This window comes from Cokeromyces recurvatus (assembly GCF_025118155.1).
Source record: "Cokeromyces recurvatus strain NRRL 2243 chromosome Unknown BX663scaffold_25, whole genome shotgun sequence".
NCBI lineage: Eukaryota > Fungi > Mucoromycota > Mucoromycetes > Mucorales > Mucoraceae > Cokeromyces > Cokeromyces recurvatus.
The window spans coordinates 229,326-244,829 of NW_026251411.1; the positions used below are offsets into that span (position 1 = coordinate 229,326).

General features: G+C 28.5%; 4 protein-coding genes across 4 annotated transcripts; 2 read left to right on the plus strand and 2 right to left on the minus strand.

Moving 5' to 3' along the window:
* Positions 1-183: 183 nt before the first annotated feature.
* Positions 184-3,148, minus strand: BX663DRAFT_532508 (glycosyltransferase family 20-domain-containing protein; the record flags this gene model as incomplete). Its single annotated transcript, XM_051530467.1, has 8 exons — positions 184-1,098; positions 1,179-1,913; positions 1,981-2,024; positions 2,116-2,241; positions 2,322-2,396; positions 2,423-2,470; positions 2,529-2,935; positions 3,114-3,148. The coding sequence occupies 8 exons, from the start codon at positions 3,146-3,148 to the stop codon at positions 184-186; spliced, it is 2,385 nt and encodes a 794-aa protein (XP_051380139.1).
* Positions 3,149-3,432: 284 nt separating this feature from the next.
* On the plus strand, positions 3,433-5,973 carry BX663DRAFT_518785 (uncharacterized protein). The gene is made up of 12 exons (XM_051528903.1): positions 3,433-3,678; positions 3,808-3,843; positions 3,915-3,997; positions 4,104-4,225; positions 4,335-4,434; positions 4,502-4,595; positions 4,709-4,855; positions 4,913-5,006; positions 5,066-5,199; positions 5,271-5,637; positions 5,709-5,857; positions 5,933-5,973. Exons 1-12 carry the CDS (start codon positions 3,466-3,468, stop codon positions 5,948-5,950), a joined length of 1,557 nt encoding a protein of 518 aa, XP_051380140.1. The 5' UTR covers positions 3,433-3,465; the 3' UTR covers positions 5,951-5,973.
* An 896-nt stretch (positions 5,974-6,869) lies between these two features.
* On the plus strand, positions 6,870-7,837 carry BX663DRAFT_518790 (uncharacterized protein). Its single transcript, XM_051528904.1, has 6 exons — positions 6,870-6,987; positions 7,011-7,184; positions 7,264-7,409; positions 7,476-7,574; positions 7,616-7,630; positions 7,714-7,837. The coding sequence occupies exons 1-6, from the start codon at positions 6,918-6,920 to the stop codon at positions 7,771-7,773; spliced, it is 564 nt and encodes a 187-aa protein (XP_051380141.1). The 5' UTR covers positions 6,870-6,917; the 3' UTR covers positions 7,774-7,837.
* Positions 7,838-12,920: 5,083 nt separating this feature from the next.
* On the minus strand, positions 12,921-15,079 carry BX663DRAFT_518795 (uncharacterized protein). Its single transcript, XM_051528905.1, has 7 exons — positions 14,741-15,079; positions 14,565-14,635; positions 14,404-14,538; positions 14,196-14,340; positions 13,978-14,087; positions 13,646-13,939; positions 12,921-13,580 (listed from the first exon to the last, which is right to left on the minus strand). The coding sequence occupies exons 1-7, from the start codon at positions 14,881-14,883 to the stop codon at positions 13,333-13,335; spliced, it is 1,146 nt and encodes a 381-aa protein (XP_051380142.1). The 5' UTR covers positions 14,884-15,079; the 3' UTR covers positions 12,921-13,332.
* Positions 15,080-15,504: the final 425 nt, after the last annotated feature.

A 15,504-nucleotide genomic window follows, 5' to 3' on the forward strand; every position in this document is an offset into this window, starting at 1 on the left:
AATTCTTTACTCCAAGTTCTATTTGAAATTTTATATAAATGTCTATTCCCCACCCCCTCTCCCCACCCCTTAAAAAAAAAGTATATACAAATATCTATCTAAAAAAAAAAGAATAAAGAGAAAGAAGAGAAAACATTTATTTTATTTTTTTTTTTTCATATATACGTTTATTAAATTAAATGTTTATATTGACAATGCATTAAAGGTATGAAGAACATCTTGTACGGTTGGTAATCGCCAGGTCGCCATCGTCTTTTTATCTTCAACACCTACGACAATAGAGAAGATAGGTAAGTCTTCTTGTTTATTACCTACTTTCTTTAAAACTTTAAACATATCTTCATCCGTTTTATCATCACCACAACACATAATAAAATCAATCTCCTTATTGGCAGATAATAAACGCTTAATAATTTCACCCTTATTCGTTGCCTTGGGTCGAACTTCTAAATTCTTTTTACCCACAAGGACTTCGACTGGCATCTTGGAAAGTATCGCATTTTCTAAATGATTTTGACATTCTTTAGATTGAAAGGCGCCATATTCAGGGTCAGCCAATCGATAATGCCAGGTGACAGAGCATCGTTTATGCTCAATGAAACTCCCCGTTGTACGTTCAGCATAATAAGTAAAGATCTCAATCACATCATTTTTCCAACTCATATCAAAATGTTCCATCAGGTTAATCCATCGATGATTGAACTCTGTCGTACTAGGGTATTTCACAAAGCATCCATGTTCAGCACTAAGACCAAGTCCCTTTACCTGTCCTAACCATTTATCCAGGGTTGCTTCATCTCTTCCAGAGATAACCCAAACCTCATTTTGTGCATCATTACATAATTGTTGAAGAGCATTTAACATCTCTGGTGTAGGTGCTCGAGATCCTGGTGTTGTACGTACGTCAGATAAGGTACCGTCATAATCAAAACATAAAAGACGTTTTTTGGATGACTTGTAGTGTTTTAATAGTAAATTAGTTTCTAAAAGTGGGGTATAACTGGATTGTTCTGAAGCAGCTATTGATTCTTCAAGGACATTGACAAATGACTGTGCCCAAAAGGACGACGTATGTGTCTTGACATGACTCAACATTTGCTAATATAATAACTACTTAGTATGTTTTTTTTTTCTTAAAAAAAAGAAAAGAAAAAAAAACGTATCAGATATATTCTTACCACATGTCTTGATTGCTTTTCTTCATCGGAGATAAGAAGAGCTTCATTCATGGCTTTAGCTACTCCTGCATAATCCCATGGATTTACCATAAATGCCGAACTCAACGATCCTGCTGTACCTGTTAATTCTGACAAAATCAATGGTCCATGCTGATCTTGTTGACACACTACGTACTCTAAACTTGTTGTGTTCATCCCATCCCGATTTGCTGTCACAACAGCAACATCTGCTGTAGATAATAATGCGTAATATTCGTCTGTATGAATACGATGATGATAATGATAGACTGGAATGTATTCAAGTGATCCATAACAACCATTGATATGAGCCACCATCTCTGATACTTTATTATGCTCCACTCTTTTATTTGTCTCATTTGATACGGTAGTAGTATCATCTGTCAATTGAATCATGACCACCTTATTTCTCCATTCAGGAAAATCAATTAAAAGTTTTTCAAAGGCAGCTAGTTTCTGTAATACGCCTTTAACGAGATCAATTTTATCTCGACCTACTAAAATCTTTTTGCCAGCATACATATCTTTGATAGCTTTTGATTTAGCGCGTACAGTAGGGTCCTTGCAACGTGATTCAATTTCTTCCGGGTCAATACCTATAGGGAAAGTACCTACATGGCAAAAATGACCATCTGCGCAACGAACCCCCTCAGGGGTAGACTCGTAACCTAAAACACGTGTACAAGTGGAGATAAAATGGCGAGCATAAGCATAAGTCTACTCCAAAAAAAAAAAAAAAGAGTTAGATATATTTTTTTTTTAAATGTTTTCTAAACTAATGTACCTGAAATCCTATCAAATTTGCTCCAATCATTCCTTGTAAAATTCCTGCCTTTCTATACATACATATATGAATATACATAAAAAAAAAGGACGAGTTAATAAAATGTTGAATAGGTGACTCATTCTATTATTTTACTTGGTAAACATCTGAAAATTTCTGAGGTAGGAAAAGGTGAATGCACAAATAAGCCAATCCTTGCTTTTGGGTATCTTTGTCTAATCATTGAAGGTGTAAGTAGTAAATGATAATCATGTACCCAAACTACATTCAACATGTGTGTGTATAAAGAATAATGATTTAATTTTTTTTTTTGCCATTTCAATTACATGAGATGAACTTACTAATGTCATTATTTTCTTCAGGTCGGTATATATCACATACAAAATCCGCATATAGTTGATTAACTGCTACATAAGCTTCCCTTGTTTTCGTTCTAATCGACCATCTGTAGCATCGCTCCAAATCATGTAATGAAATAAAGGCCACAACACTATTATAATAAACTTTAGTTTCTTTACACTAAAAATGAAAATTTTCTTTTTCTTTACTTGTTTTGCAATAGCCATCATAATGTCCAGATACACTTTCACTATCTACAAATAAAGGTAAGCAATCCAATTCCTTTAATTTATGCTCTAATTCCTCCTTCTCAGTTTTTCCTAATTGATTATAATCAACATGTTCCAGTGTCATTGATGAGTTATTGTTGTTATTATGTTGTTGTATTTGCTGCTGCTGCTGCTGCTGCTGTTGTTGTTGTTGTTGTTGTTTCATAATATGGCCAGTCCAACCTATATAAAGAACTTTCCAATAGCCACTTTTTTGAAGAGAATGAATACCACCATACATAGCGCCATGACCCCTTCGAGGAATCAAATGCCAATAATCATCTTTGTTGTCAGTTAGTGTTATTTCGTAAGGAATTTGATGAGTAACGTTTATGATGCGGCTTTTTCTTTTGTCATTTTTTAATATATTGGAGAAAGTAAAAAAAAAAAAATAAAATAAAATAAAAAATGTTTTATATTATACAGAAAAAAAAAAAATGTATATAAATATATTATTCAGATACAAATTGATTTTCTTTAAATAAATTATAAATGTATAACGTCCTTTTTATTATTCATATAAACAAGATAAAGTATGAACGACCCCTATAAATACTCATGACGTCTCTCTCTTTTTTTTTCTAGTTTGTCCTTGTATATGAAGACTTTTTTTTTTTGATTTACTTTCAATATTATGCGAAATCAAATAACAATAAGAACATTGTTACATGTGATCCCTATCTGTTGAATAATAATGCAATGCTAATAATTTTTAATCCAATAGGAATCCTTTTTGAAAAGATGTTACTCATAAGTACGCCCCTGATTCTTGCGTCTTTTTCCCTTCTCCCACCCCCAGTTTCCTTTATCTATTTATTTATTATTATTCTTTTGTTTTTTTTCGTTTTTTTTTTTTATTTTTTTTTACTAAAGAATAATGTCTATACTGAACTCATCTCTTCGGTCGGCTCTCTCCCAGCGTTTAATCTCTTTCTCTAATAAAGTAACAGTCATTAGACCTTTACAGTCCATCATTAAAGCAACTGTTTTACCCAATAACTTTATTTCTCAACGTTCTTATATAACAAAGCAAGTCTCTTACACCGTTGATAAATTCCCGGGTTATATTCGTAATGAACACTTTAAAAAGGTAAAAAAAAAAAAAAATAAAATAAAATAAAAAGAGACTTGATATACATTACTTGTTTTGTTAATTTAAGGAAAAAAAAAAAATAAAATAAAATAAAATAAAAAATCAAACATTATATAAATCGAATAGCTTACAGAAGATGATGTATCCCATTTTAAATCTATTGTTGGCAGTCATAATTTAATTTATAACAATGAAGATGACTTGTTCCTTTTAATACTGATTGGATGCACAAGTTTCGTGGTCAATCTCAAATTGTACTTAAACCAAAAACAACTCAACAAGTTTCGGATATTTTAAAATATTGTAACGAACAAAAGTAAAAATTCAGGGAAAAAAATAAATAAATAAATAAAGGGAGAAAAAGAGAGAAAGAAAGAAAGGAAAGTCTATATGAAATTTTAACTTATTATTTCGTTATATAGCTTAGCTGTTGTACCACAAGGTGGAAATACAGGTTTAGTAGGTGGATCTGTTCCTGTCTTTGATGAAATTATATTAAGCTTACAAGGAATGAATAAAATACGTGGATTTGATAGCGTCTCAGGTGAGTTACGAAATAAGCAAAAAAAAAAAAAAAAAAAAAAAAAAAAAAAAAAAAAATACATTAAAATAGCCCATTCATATTCGTTTTTTATTTTATTTTATTATGATAGGTATTTTGACAGCAGATGCGGGCTGTGTACTTGAAGTTCTTGATAATTGGTTAGGTGAAAAGAATTATATGATGCCATTGGATTTAGGTGCCAAAGGAAGGTAAAGATGATTTTAATCTTTAAACTGAGAGAGATGTAGGTTAGAATTAAAATGGCATATACTCTAGTTGTCAAATAGGTGGAAATATTGCTACAAATGCAGGAGGTTTAAGATTATTACGTTATGGATCTCTTCATGGTACGGTATTAGGCTTGGAAGTAGTAAAGTATAGAACCAAAAAAAAAAAAAAAAAAAAAATAGAATGGAGAGAAGGATAAACATAGATGAAATGCCTATAAAATTGACTATTCTTAATTATGTATATGTTTTATAGGTTCTACCAGATGGTACAATCTTAGATAACATGTCAACTTTGAGAAAGGACAATACTGGTTATGATTTAAAACAATTATTTATTGGCTCTGAAGGCACAATTGGTGTCATTACTGGTGTCTCTATTTTAACTCCTCATAGATCAAAGGTAAGTGAGTCAACTCTTGTATATAAACAAATGATTGACTCGATCAAAAAAAAAAAGGCAGTTAATGTGGCTCTTTTGGGTTTAAATTCTTTTGAAGATGTTCAAAAGGCATTTAAACAGTCTCGACTTGAACTTTCTGAAATATTATCAGGTAAAAAGTATTCAAATCATGTTTAAACAAGAGACTTAACATTTATTATGGATGATTAGCCTTTGAATTTTGGGATATTAATGCACTTCAAATGTTCAAGAAGCATGCCACTCCTAAAGCAGTCATGGAAAAGGAATATCCGTTCTATGTTTTAATTGAAACAAGTGGATCAAATAAAGATCACGATGATGAAGCAAGTATTTCAAGAAAGTAATTGAATAAGAATTCGTATTAACTAACAAACATGATCTATTTTCTGTATAGAAATTAACTAATTATCTTGAGAAAATGATGATAGACGGTGTTGCAGAAGATGGTGTAGTCGCTCAAGATGAAACACAAATTAAAAGTCTTTGGAGTCTTCGAGAGGGATTTACAGAAGCTCTTGGAAAGGAGCCTGCAGTCTATAAGTATGATATCTCTATGCCTGTTCCAAAGCTTTATGATTGTGTGCAAGATATGAGACAACATCTTCGAGATGGAGGTGTCTTTGGGCAAATCGATTCCCCTGTAACCGATGTTGTAGCTTATGGTCATGTTGGTGATGGTAATCTTCATTTGAACATTGCTGCGAATCGATTAGACAGTAAGGTATCTGCTTTAATAGAGCCTTATTTGTTTGAATGGGTTGGTAAAGTAGATATATTTTAGATTGCTTTTATTTTTTTTATTTTGCTAAAGTATCTATCCGTGTATATATAGCCAATCATCAAGGATCTATCAGTGCTGAGCATGGATTAGGTGTCGCTAAGAATGAGTTCTTGGGATATTCCAAGTCACCTGTAATGATTAAGATGATGAAAACTGTAAAGAAGATGTTTGATCCAAATGGTATTATGAATCCTTATAAGGTAATTATGAAAACAATGTAAGAAGAAATAGAACAAGGATCATCAATTTAACCCTCTTTTTATCATTTAATATAGTATCTTCCTACACACTAAATTATTATTATTATTATTATTAAAGAGTCTATTTATAATGAATTGTTGTCATAAATATAATTGTTTCTTTCTTCTTTCTTTCTTCTTGTCTTTTTATTATGAATAATTTATCTCATCTTATACATCGTTTGTTAAAGCAAATGTATGTGTCCGACCCATTACAAAGTCATTACAAGATTATTTGTATTATATGTATTATCATCAACATGATCTTGACTGTATTAAACTTTATGAAGATGAAAGAAGACTCTCTGTTAAAAGTAATCCTGAAAAAATAAAATCGTATATTGAACAACTTGACAAATAACCTTTTTAATTATTATAATGGACTTTGTTAGAGAATAAAGATGATATGTATAGAGAGTGGAAATGATGATTGATATAAATGGTTATAGTAAATTATGTTTACCCTTAGATATTCTTGGAAAGTGGATAAAGTTGTAAAAGATTCTAGTGATAATACACTGAAATTTAACTGAAGAAGAAGAAACAATGACAAAACTTGTAATGGAAGGTAAAATGCTATCTTTTATAACGTGTATAATATATTTATAGTTGTATCTATAATAGGTCATGATGCTGCTTGTTTATTCATTGAAGTAGGGTAATAGACAGACAAAAAAAAAGAAAAGAAAGGCTTTGTATATTTTTATTGTTCTACTATATATGTATATTCATATATGTATAAAGGGGTGATTATCTAGCATTTAAGAAAAAGTAATGTCATGTCATTCTAGCATGTATAATACATGTACTTATTTATCTTAACACAAGACAAAATCAAAAGAAGCGAATTATAGATAGACTTGATGAATGCATTCAAAGCATGATAAATAAGCATGAAATAACTACAGTTGCAATTGAATACGTTTATTTTGGATTCACTGACACTTATAGTTATGATCTAAGAAGAGATGTCCTTTGTCAAAGTAAGTAAAACCAGAATAAAATACTTGGATTCGTCTTCATGTTTATATATTTTAAAGGTGATGACTTGATAAATAAGGGCATAGATCATTGGATGAAAAAAATTGATAGTTTACAAGATTTTGGAAATTAGTTTCAAGAGGATCCAAAATATCTAATATTTTGAAAATTAAATTAAGCTATTCATCCTCAAATGCATCATTAAATAGACAGTCAAATCTTTATTTATTTGATTTACATTTGCTGGAAAACAAGACAAAAGATGAACATTACCAAAATGGAATTTATTATTCATTTATGAACATACGTAAAGAAAGTTAAAAAAAAAAAGTATCTATTCATTAATTTGTGTGCGTGTGTGTCTTAACTGCAGTACATTAAAATAGGTTCTATTGTGGAAAGAGCTTTAACAAAGCCAGATATTGACAGATCAGAAAATAATCAAATTATGACTAATTATTATGTATTAACTCATTTATTAGCTCCATTTGCTTGTGGACATCATTATCTCATTATTGTAGCCTATATTCAAGTAAGGAAGAGCTATTATATAACAATACATTAAAATGAATAAATAGTAAATAATATATTCATATAGGAATGTCTTCATACTTTTAGAGAAGAAATCATAATGGTACTTGATTTGATTGAATTAATGAGATCTATCCCTATTATTTCACTCGTTAATCCTAGCTATGTAAATCATGAAAAAATAATGTGAATAGTCTTCAACAAAAGATAAGTGTTTGTAGGGTAAAATAGGATTCTAATATACATCTTGAATATAATAGAGGTAAATTCATTTAAAAATGTATTAATTTAATTCTTTTACTTAGACTAAATATGAACAAGCACAAAATGTACCTATTTCTCTATACGCACACACCATATGCTAAATGTAAATTACATTAGTTATTATCCCAAAATAAACAAGTTATACAACAATTACAAACAGAAAATGAACGTCTTTATCTTTATTGAAAAATAACGAGAATGAATACAAGAATATAATTTGTAAAGTCATTTTTTGTTCTATCATTTTATTCTAATTCTAAGTCCAATTCCAAATTCTTACTACTTATAATAGCTACTTATGATACACAACAAGACCAAAAATTAAATTTTATTTACAAGCAAATTCAAGAAAAGGAATTAACCATTAAACAGCATTATCACAATATGATAATAAAAATAAAAAATTAGCCTTTTTTAGAATTTCAACTCTTAAAAAGGAAAAGGTATTTGTATACTCTTGAGTCTAGAGAGATATATTAAGCACAAGCTTATATGTATAGGAGATATTAAGCCATAAATGTAACCAATTACAAGAAATAATGGTAAATTCTTATAAACACACATACATTTAATCATTCTAATGTACATATTTATCAGAATAAATCTATTGAGTCAAAGAATCAACTTCAAATAAAAGTAACAAGGCTTTCTAGATATGTCCAAGAAAAAGAAGTAATCATCATATAATAATATACAACACTCTATTGGGATACATTTAATAGACATTTATTTGTTTTCTTTAGAAAAAGTTACTAAATGAAATTAGAATGATGAGAAAAGAAAAAAACGAGATACGACAACTTTTTGACACTTTCAAGAAGCAATTAATAATAAACAAAGAAGAATAAAAATATGTCAACAAATGCATTTTTTTTTGTGACCAAGCCTTAATAAAGTTATAATTTTCTCTTTATCTTTCCATGTTTAAACAGATATTTTTGTCCGCTGTTATTAAAAAAAAAAAAAAAAAAAAAAAAAAAGATCATCCTTTTGCATTCAGAACTTTTATCTTTCGTGTATATGCAAAATAAAATACAATCTATTATTCTGTCTATTATATAAATGAAACCAGATCTAATCCATTGTGTGTATAAGAACGTATATCTGATTTTAAAATAGAAATCTTTTTTTTTTTTTTTTTTTTTTTTTTTTTTTTTTTTTTTTTTTTTTTTTTAGGTAAGCTTAATAAATAAAAATATTTAAACTTGTCTAAATATAAGACATATATGAATACAGAATAGTAGAGTTCAAATGTAATTATTACATGCATGTTCCAAAAAAAAAAATAAGTAAAAAAATAAGTAACCAGGAACAAAACAAAAGTCTTTATCATTTTGTTTCACAAATTTCTTTTTTTTTCAGGCACAAAAAAAAAAAAAAAATCTTGCATATTTGATTTCGTTCGCCTTATCTAAATCTTAGGAAAAATAAAAAAAAAATTCCCTTACTTTTTATTATTATATTATTATATTTTTGTTCTATTTGTATATATTGTCAAGAATTTAATGAAAAAATTTAAAATACCTTTATATTTTACTATATTGGATATATTGTGTAAATTTTATATTTGTTTCTCCCCCCCCCCACATTTTTTTTAAAGTTTTTAAATTGAATGCATCAAATGACGAAAAAAAAAAATATTTCTCAATAAAAAAAAGATAGGAATATTTTAGAATTCATGGAAAACCCACATGATAGACGCATCCTTAGGTTAAATATTCCAATAACATATCACAAAAATTAATAAAGGTGGTTTTTATGTAAAAAAAAAAAAAAAAAAAAAAAAAAAAAAAAAAGGATCGGCAAAAGTTGGTTTTTTTTGTTTACATATAAAAGTATACTCTAAATTATTCAAGATTGATAGTTGCATATACAAATATATTTTAATTTATTTAAGATTGAAATTTACATATGTTTATATTTTTAAACTATTGAATTTAGAAATTTACATATATACTTCCTTCCTTTCTTAAAAAAAAAGGGAATAAAAAGAAGGAGATAGATAGATAGATGAAGATAAGAAAAAAAAAAAGGAGACATATCAATTAAGGAAATATTGTCATAATATTGATTAAAAATAGAACAAGTATATATGTTAATAAATAAAACTTGTTATATTGCATCATTATAATCATAATAACAAATCCAAGTCCTATTATTTTCTCCTTTTTTCTTTTCTATCTACAACTTTAAGTAGTATTAGTGTAACAATAACATTAAAAAAAACCATCATATACTCACTTTTATAATAAAAAAAAAATAGGAGAAAACCTGTTTACTCGGAATCGGGTGTATTAATTACAAAAAAGAAGAAGAAGAAGAAGAAGAAGAAGAAAAAAAAAAAAAAAAAAAAAGACAAGAAAAAAAAAATATAAAAGTATAGGTTGAAATAAGTTTCATTTTCTTTTTCTTTTTCCTTTTTATTATCATCATCTTCTATATCTTCTCTAATTTCAAAGAATCTAAAATAACAATTGCTGCGAAAATATCTCATGCTTTTACATTTATGCTAAAGAATAATGCTATTCACATTTGTCAACATCGATAACTTTACATGATACAAGTATGCAACTGAAGCCTCTACAGGTGTATCAGACATATCGTTGATTGCTACAATATATATTCTACAAATCTCCACAAGTACTGCCTATATACATGAACAATATTATACTATTAGGAAGCCTCTAAATTGATCAGACACAAGTACTGTTTATATAATCCATATGATGACCAGACCTAATACTGCCTATTTACATGAACAATATTTGCTGCTGTAAGGAAGCCTCTAAATTGATCAGACACAAGTATTGTCTACTTAATCTACATGATGATCAGACCTAGTACTGCTTATTTACATGAACAATGTTATGCTGTTAGGAAGCCTCTAAATTGATCAGACACAAGCACTTAATCATCATCATCGTCATCATCATCATTCTCTACACATTCATTAAAAGCATGTCAAGTTTTCAAAACGATTCAAAACGATTCTAAATGATTTTAAACGAAGCCTCATCCTAAATACATAGACGTAGTGGACAAAATAAAATCCACTATGTCTCCATCAACATCGTTCTTCCACACTCACTGGATAGAAATGACTGACTACACTAAGGCAATATGATAACAAAGTATCTCCAAGAAGTCCCAAGCACCCACCGCAATAGATCACCACCCTGACAGTAAAGAAGAATACCATGTTCACTTCGTATGAAACCGCATCAGAAAGTCAAAGTCTATGTTATATGTTCTATGTTTTATGTTATAGGTTCTATGCTCTATGTTATGTGATCAAAAGTCGATTCTTTGTACTAAGCAAGGTAATATCAAAATTTTTTTTATTTTATAGTAAATATGATAACTAATTCACATTTTTTTTATTTGTTTGAGGGGAGAGGGAAAAGATATTTTTTTTAGGCACAATTCCGTTTAGGCACAGTTTTTTCAGGTATACTTATCTTAAATACAATTTTTTTTTTTTAAAAAAGTTCAATTTTTCAAGTAATTTTTTTTTTTTTTTTTTTTTTTTTAGGTACATTTTCTTTATAGGAAGGTTTTTTTCTTTTTTCTTTTTTTTAGGTACAATTTTTTCTTTGGCTTTCTGGTGTGGCTTCATACGGAGTGAACATGTATTCTTCTTTACTGTCAGGGTGATGATCTATTGCGATGGGTGCTTGGGACTTCTTGTAGGTATTTTGTTATCATATTGTCTTGGTGAATCGGTCATTTCTATACCAGTGAGTGTGGAAGAACGATGTTGATGGGACCTTTTCTGATGGCCATGGGCCTTTCTGATCCACTTAGGCCCATGGCCTCCAATGCTCCAGGCGGGTTTCCTGGTGGGAAACTGTTTCCGGGGGACTGAGCTGGGCTTGGTCCCCTCCGGTCTTGACTTCCTCCCTTTTCTCTCTTTCTTCCGACTTTCCCCCCCTCCATCTCTCTCCGCTTTTTTTTTTTTTTTCTTTTTTTTTAAAAAAATCTTTGTATTTTTGTAAAAAATAAAAATTTTTAAAATTTTGTAAAAAATAAAAAAAAAAAAAAAAAAAAATAATAAAATCTTAAAGCTTTAAATAGTTTGGAAAAAATAAATCTTTTATAATAGTTTTTGGTTTTATAATTGTTTAGATAAAAAAAAATGAAATGAACATTTTGATTTTCTTTAGACTAATTGAAATCAACAATTTTTTTTTTCAGGGGAAAAAAAATTAAATAAAAAATTGAAATAAAATAAAATAAAATAAATAAAGTATAAATTAATAAGGCACTAACAAATGATCAATATATCTTACAGAAAAAAAAAAAAAGTATTAAATAAAATCAAGCTTGAAAATAAAACAATTGTAGAGTAGCAGATAAATAAAATATATCCAACTCTGATGTAAAATAGAAATATAATATTTTAATGCTTAGTGTAAGCTAATGATAATAAGCTATATTTCTTTCTTTTTTTTTTCTTTATTAACAATCATTGTGTAAATCTCTTTGGATAAATATTATCAAAAACTAAGCCATTTGAGGTAGTAAAATTGGAAATGAGAAAAAAATAGAATAAAAATATGTCCTATAAAGGAATGTAAGGATGATACTTTCATACTATAGAAATATACTATATTATTTTAATATTCTATGAAAGCATATTAGTACATTATAAATATATTTGTGTGTAACAAAATAGTATGAAATATAGAGCTTGTTCTTTCTGTTAAGCATTAATGTATATTTGTATATGATATAGATTGTTTGTCATTTTGTACAGCGATCTCTCTTCTATTTTATCATTATGAATATACTATTTTTATGATTCTACATAGAGCTATAAAAAAAAACAATTAATTTACCTTTATTCCTGGAAACATTTATAAATACATATCCCAAGCATATATCCATACATATTTTAAAATAATTTATATCTTTATCTATATCTTATATAAATATAAATCTATACATGTATATATATCGTGTTCAAATTATCTAGTACATACTAATATATTAACTAGAAAAAAAATGTATAATAGAAAATGTAATATGTATAAATATTATATTCAATACAATATTAAATATAGAGTATTTTTTTTTTAGTTTGTTTGCTACAAGTATTGAATATGTTAAAATAACAGAGACATTTCATAATAAATAATGATGCCTATTATTACAACATCAGCAAGTGTACATGTATAATGATTGGACTCATTTATAAATACTGATACATCTTTCTTTTCTCAAAAAAAAAAAAAAATTATTAATACTCATTGTATCATTTATCTATCCCACTCCATTATTTTAAACTCAAATGCTGTAGTTCTACTCTATTTGATAAACATGAATGTTGTCAATTAATATACAAATATACACATATTTAAATAGCAAGACAAAATAAATACTACTAGCCATCCCCAAGTGAATACATTATAAATAAACATGTATTTATATTTTAATAGTAAAGGAAGGCATAAATCCTGATGCAAACTTTTATTAGATGTACAAACACACTTACAAAGGAATTATTATGTGCTTACAGGATATAGAATATATATAAAATGAAGAGCTTATGTGCATTGATATGAAAAAATAAAATAAAAATAATAAAACAATAAAAAAAAAGGAAATGGATATATGTACGTACGTATATAGTATATAAATAATAAAGCTGAAATAATAGTTTACCACCGATCCATCAAATATCGATTCTGTTGACTACTACTTCTTGTAACAGGTCCATCACTTTCATCATCCTCTTGTATATGATTGTTGGCATGACCATTATTATAACTAAAGGAACCAAATCGTCTTTGGAAAATAATGACTTCTTTTGTTAGTAAATCCATAATCTCTATTGACGTTTGTTCATTTTTATCAACTATCGTTTCCCCTCTTATTCGTTCCAAAACTTCTTCTGCAACTCCCTTTTCTGTATCATGATTGTTAGTTTGTGTGTTAAAAGTAAGCGATCATCTTCGTCCAAGGGTATTGTACTTGCACTACTAAGTGAGGAAGTAGGTGATGATAAGGTATCATTATTATTATTATGACCAGGTATTAAGATAGGTGTGGGTCGACGACCTTTGTTATTGGCTATTGCTAAATTTTTTTCTTCTTCTTCTTTATCTAACTCTAATGCAGCTTTTGTCATGGCTTCACTTATACGGGCGTCTAATAATTGTCGACGCTTTTGTTGATGACTAAATTCGTCTGCATCATCTTCTTCATTAGTATCATCATCATTATCTTGAATAAGACGATGATTACGTTTACCACTTGCCATCTCAACTTGCATAGAACAAATATATCGAGTATTTGATTAGCACGTCGGGTCATTTCTTGAATAGACATTTTATGTGAAGGGTAACGAACTTTAGCAGGAGGAGAAGAGGCACGGGCGGTTGATGAAAAATGCTCAAATAATTGATTGGCACAGCTTGTCGGTGTTTGTAACTCGACAGGTTGTGGTGTAGATGTGCGAGAACGAGACTTGATATTGTTCTGTGCGGTGTGGATCGACGTGGTGTTGAATTTGAAGAATGACTATTGGCGTGGGGCATTGTTTGAACGTTGACGGGTCTTTTTTTCTTTATGATTATTTCTAGGTGATTTCTGTTGGTCATCTGATTTCTTGGAATGTTCACTTCTTTTAGGTCGAGTTTGTTTTGTGGCTTGAAGCTGTTGTATATCTAAAAGAAAACGACGAATATTAATTTATCTTTTTCTTTTTTTCATATTATATTTATTCTTACCACGATCCAATGTTGGATTTTCTTTTGTATTATGTTTGGCTTTTGAATTAGTCGATTTAGATGTCTCATCATAACTTTTTGATTGTTCAATTGCATTTCTAAAAGCTAGCACTTCTTCCAGAGAAATAGAAGCCTCTCGACTATTCAAAGTAGTTCTTTACGAGTTAATTTTTCAGTTGTATTAGGTAAGGAGTTAGTTGTGCTAGAAGGTTTGTAGTATCTACGCGTTTTACTATAAAATCAAAATATAAGTGTTATGACATCCCCCAAAAAATAAATAAAAAAATAAATAAAAAAAAAAAAAATAGATAAAAAATTTTTTTTTTTTTTACTTTACTTATCGTAACCTTTAATTTCTACATGATCAGAAGGTCTACATTGCTCACAAAAGTATTGTTCAGGAATTTCGTCTTCGTCTAATCCCATACATTCACAATGTTGCCATACTTCACATTGATCACAACACACCATAAGGCCCATGCTATCTATAAGAAATGTTAATTTCTTTCTATTGTACACTTTGTTGTCATGTTTGTTTTACGTGATTCGCCACAAACGCATCGAGTAACAGATTCGTCTTCAACATCTTCGTCTTCTTCTTCCTCTTCTTCCTCTGACATAACAACAGGTTCAGGTATCTTTTGTTTCCTTCTGCCATTAGAAATGAACTTATTTCTTACAGGTGGGGTTGTAGTCGCTACTGTTAAACAAACAAACAAACAAAAAGACTTTAGTTACATGTATCAAAATTTAGATTCAAAAATAAAAACTTACTCATTAAAAAAAAAAAAAAAAAAAAAAAAAAGAGAGAGAGAGAAAAGAAAAATAGACAATTAAAAAAACAAATAAATAGAAATAAAAGAAAAGGAAAACGTTAGAGGAAAAGCAAAATATCTTTTTTTTTTTGTTTTCAGCATATTATTCTTTAGTGGTAGTTTTTTTTTTTTTTTTTTTTTTTTTTTTTAACTTTCTATGTTTGGTTGTTGTAGCCCTAATTCAACTCTGTAAAATCGCCAATTAATGGTTTCAAAAAAATAAAAAAAAAAAAATAAATAAATAGCGGGTTTTAAAATTATACCTTTCAAATACTGATAAAAATAA

What these genes read in the sequence shown, in the direction of transcription:
- BX663DRAFT_518790 (XM_051528904.1), top strand. Translation starts at nt 6,918, where the DNA reads ATGTTTATATATTTTAAAGGTGATGACTTGATAAATAAGGGCATAGAT. An exon ending in TTATTCATTTATGAACATAC is followed by an intron (nt 7,185 to 7,263) that starts GTAAAGAAAGTT and finishes ACATTAAAATAG; the next exon opens with GTTCTATTGTGGAAAGAGCT. An exon ending in TTATTGTAGCCTATATTCAA is followed by an intron (nt 7,410 to 7,475) that starts GTAAGGAAGAGC and finishes ATATTCATATAG; the next exon opens with GAATGTCTTCATACTTTTAG.
- BX663DRAFT_518785 (XM_051528903.1), top strand. Translation starts at nt 3,466, where the DNA reads ATGTCTATACTGAACTCATCTCTTCGGTCGGCTCTCTCCCAGCGTTTA. An exon ending in TGGATTTGATAGCGTCTCAG is followed by an intron (nt 4,226 to 4,334) that starts GTGAGTTACGAA and finishes TTATTATGATAG; the next exon opens with GTATTTTGACAGCAGATGCG. An exon ending in ACTTTCTGAAATATTATCAG is followed by an intron (nt 5,007 to 5,065) that starts GTAAAAAGTATT and finishes ATGGATGATTAG; the next exon opens with CCTTTGAATTTTGGGATATT.
- BX663DRAFT_518795 (XM_051528905.1), bottom strand. Translation starts at nt 14,883, where the DNA reads ATGGGCCTTATGGTGTGTTGTGATCAATGTGAAGTATGGCAACATTGT. An exon ending in TACAACTGAAAAATTAACTC is followed by an intron (nt 14,539 to 14,564) that starts GTAAAGAACTAC and finishes TGAATAGTCGAG; the next exon opens with AGGCTTCTATTTCTCTGGAA. An exon ending in TTCCTCACTTAGTAGTGCAA is followed by an intron (nt 13,581 to 13,645) that starts GTACAATACCCT and finishes ATCATGATACAG; the next exon opens with AAAAGGGAGTTGCAGAAGAA.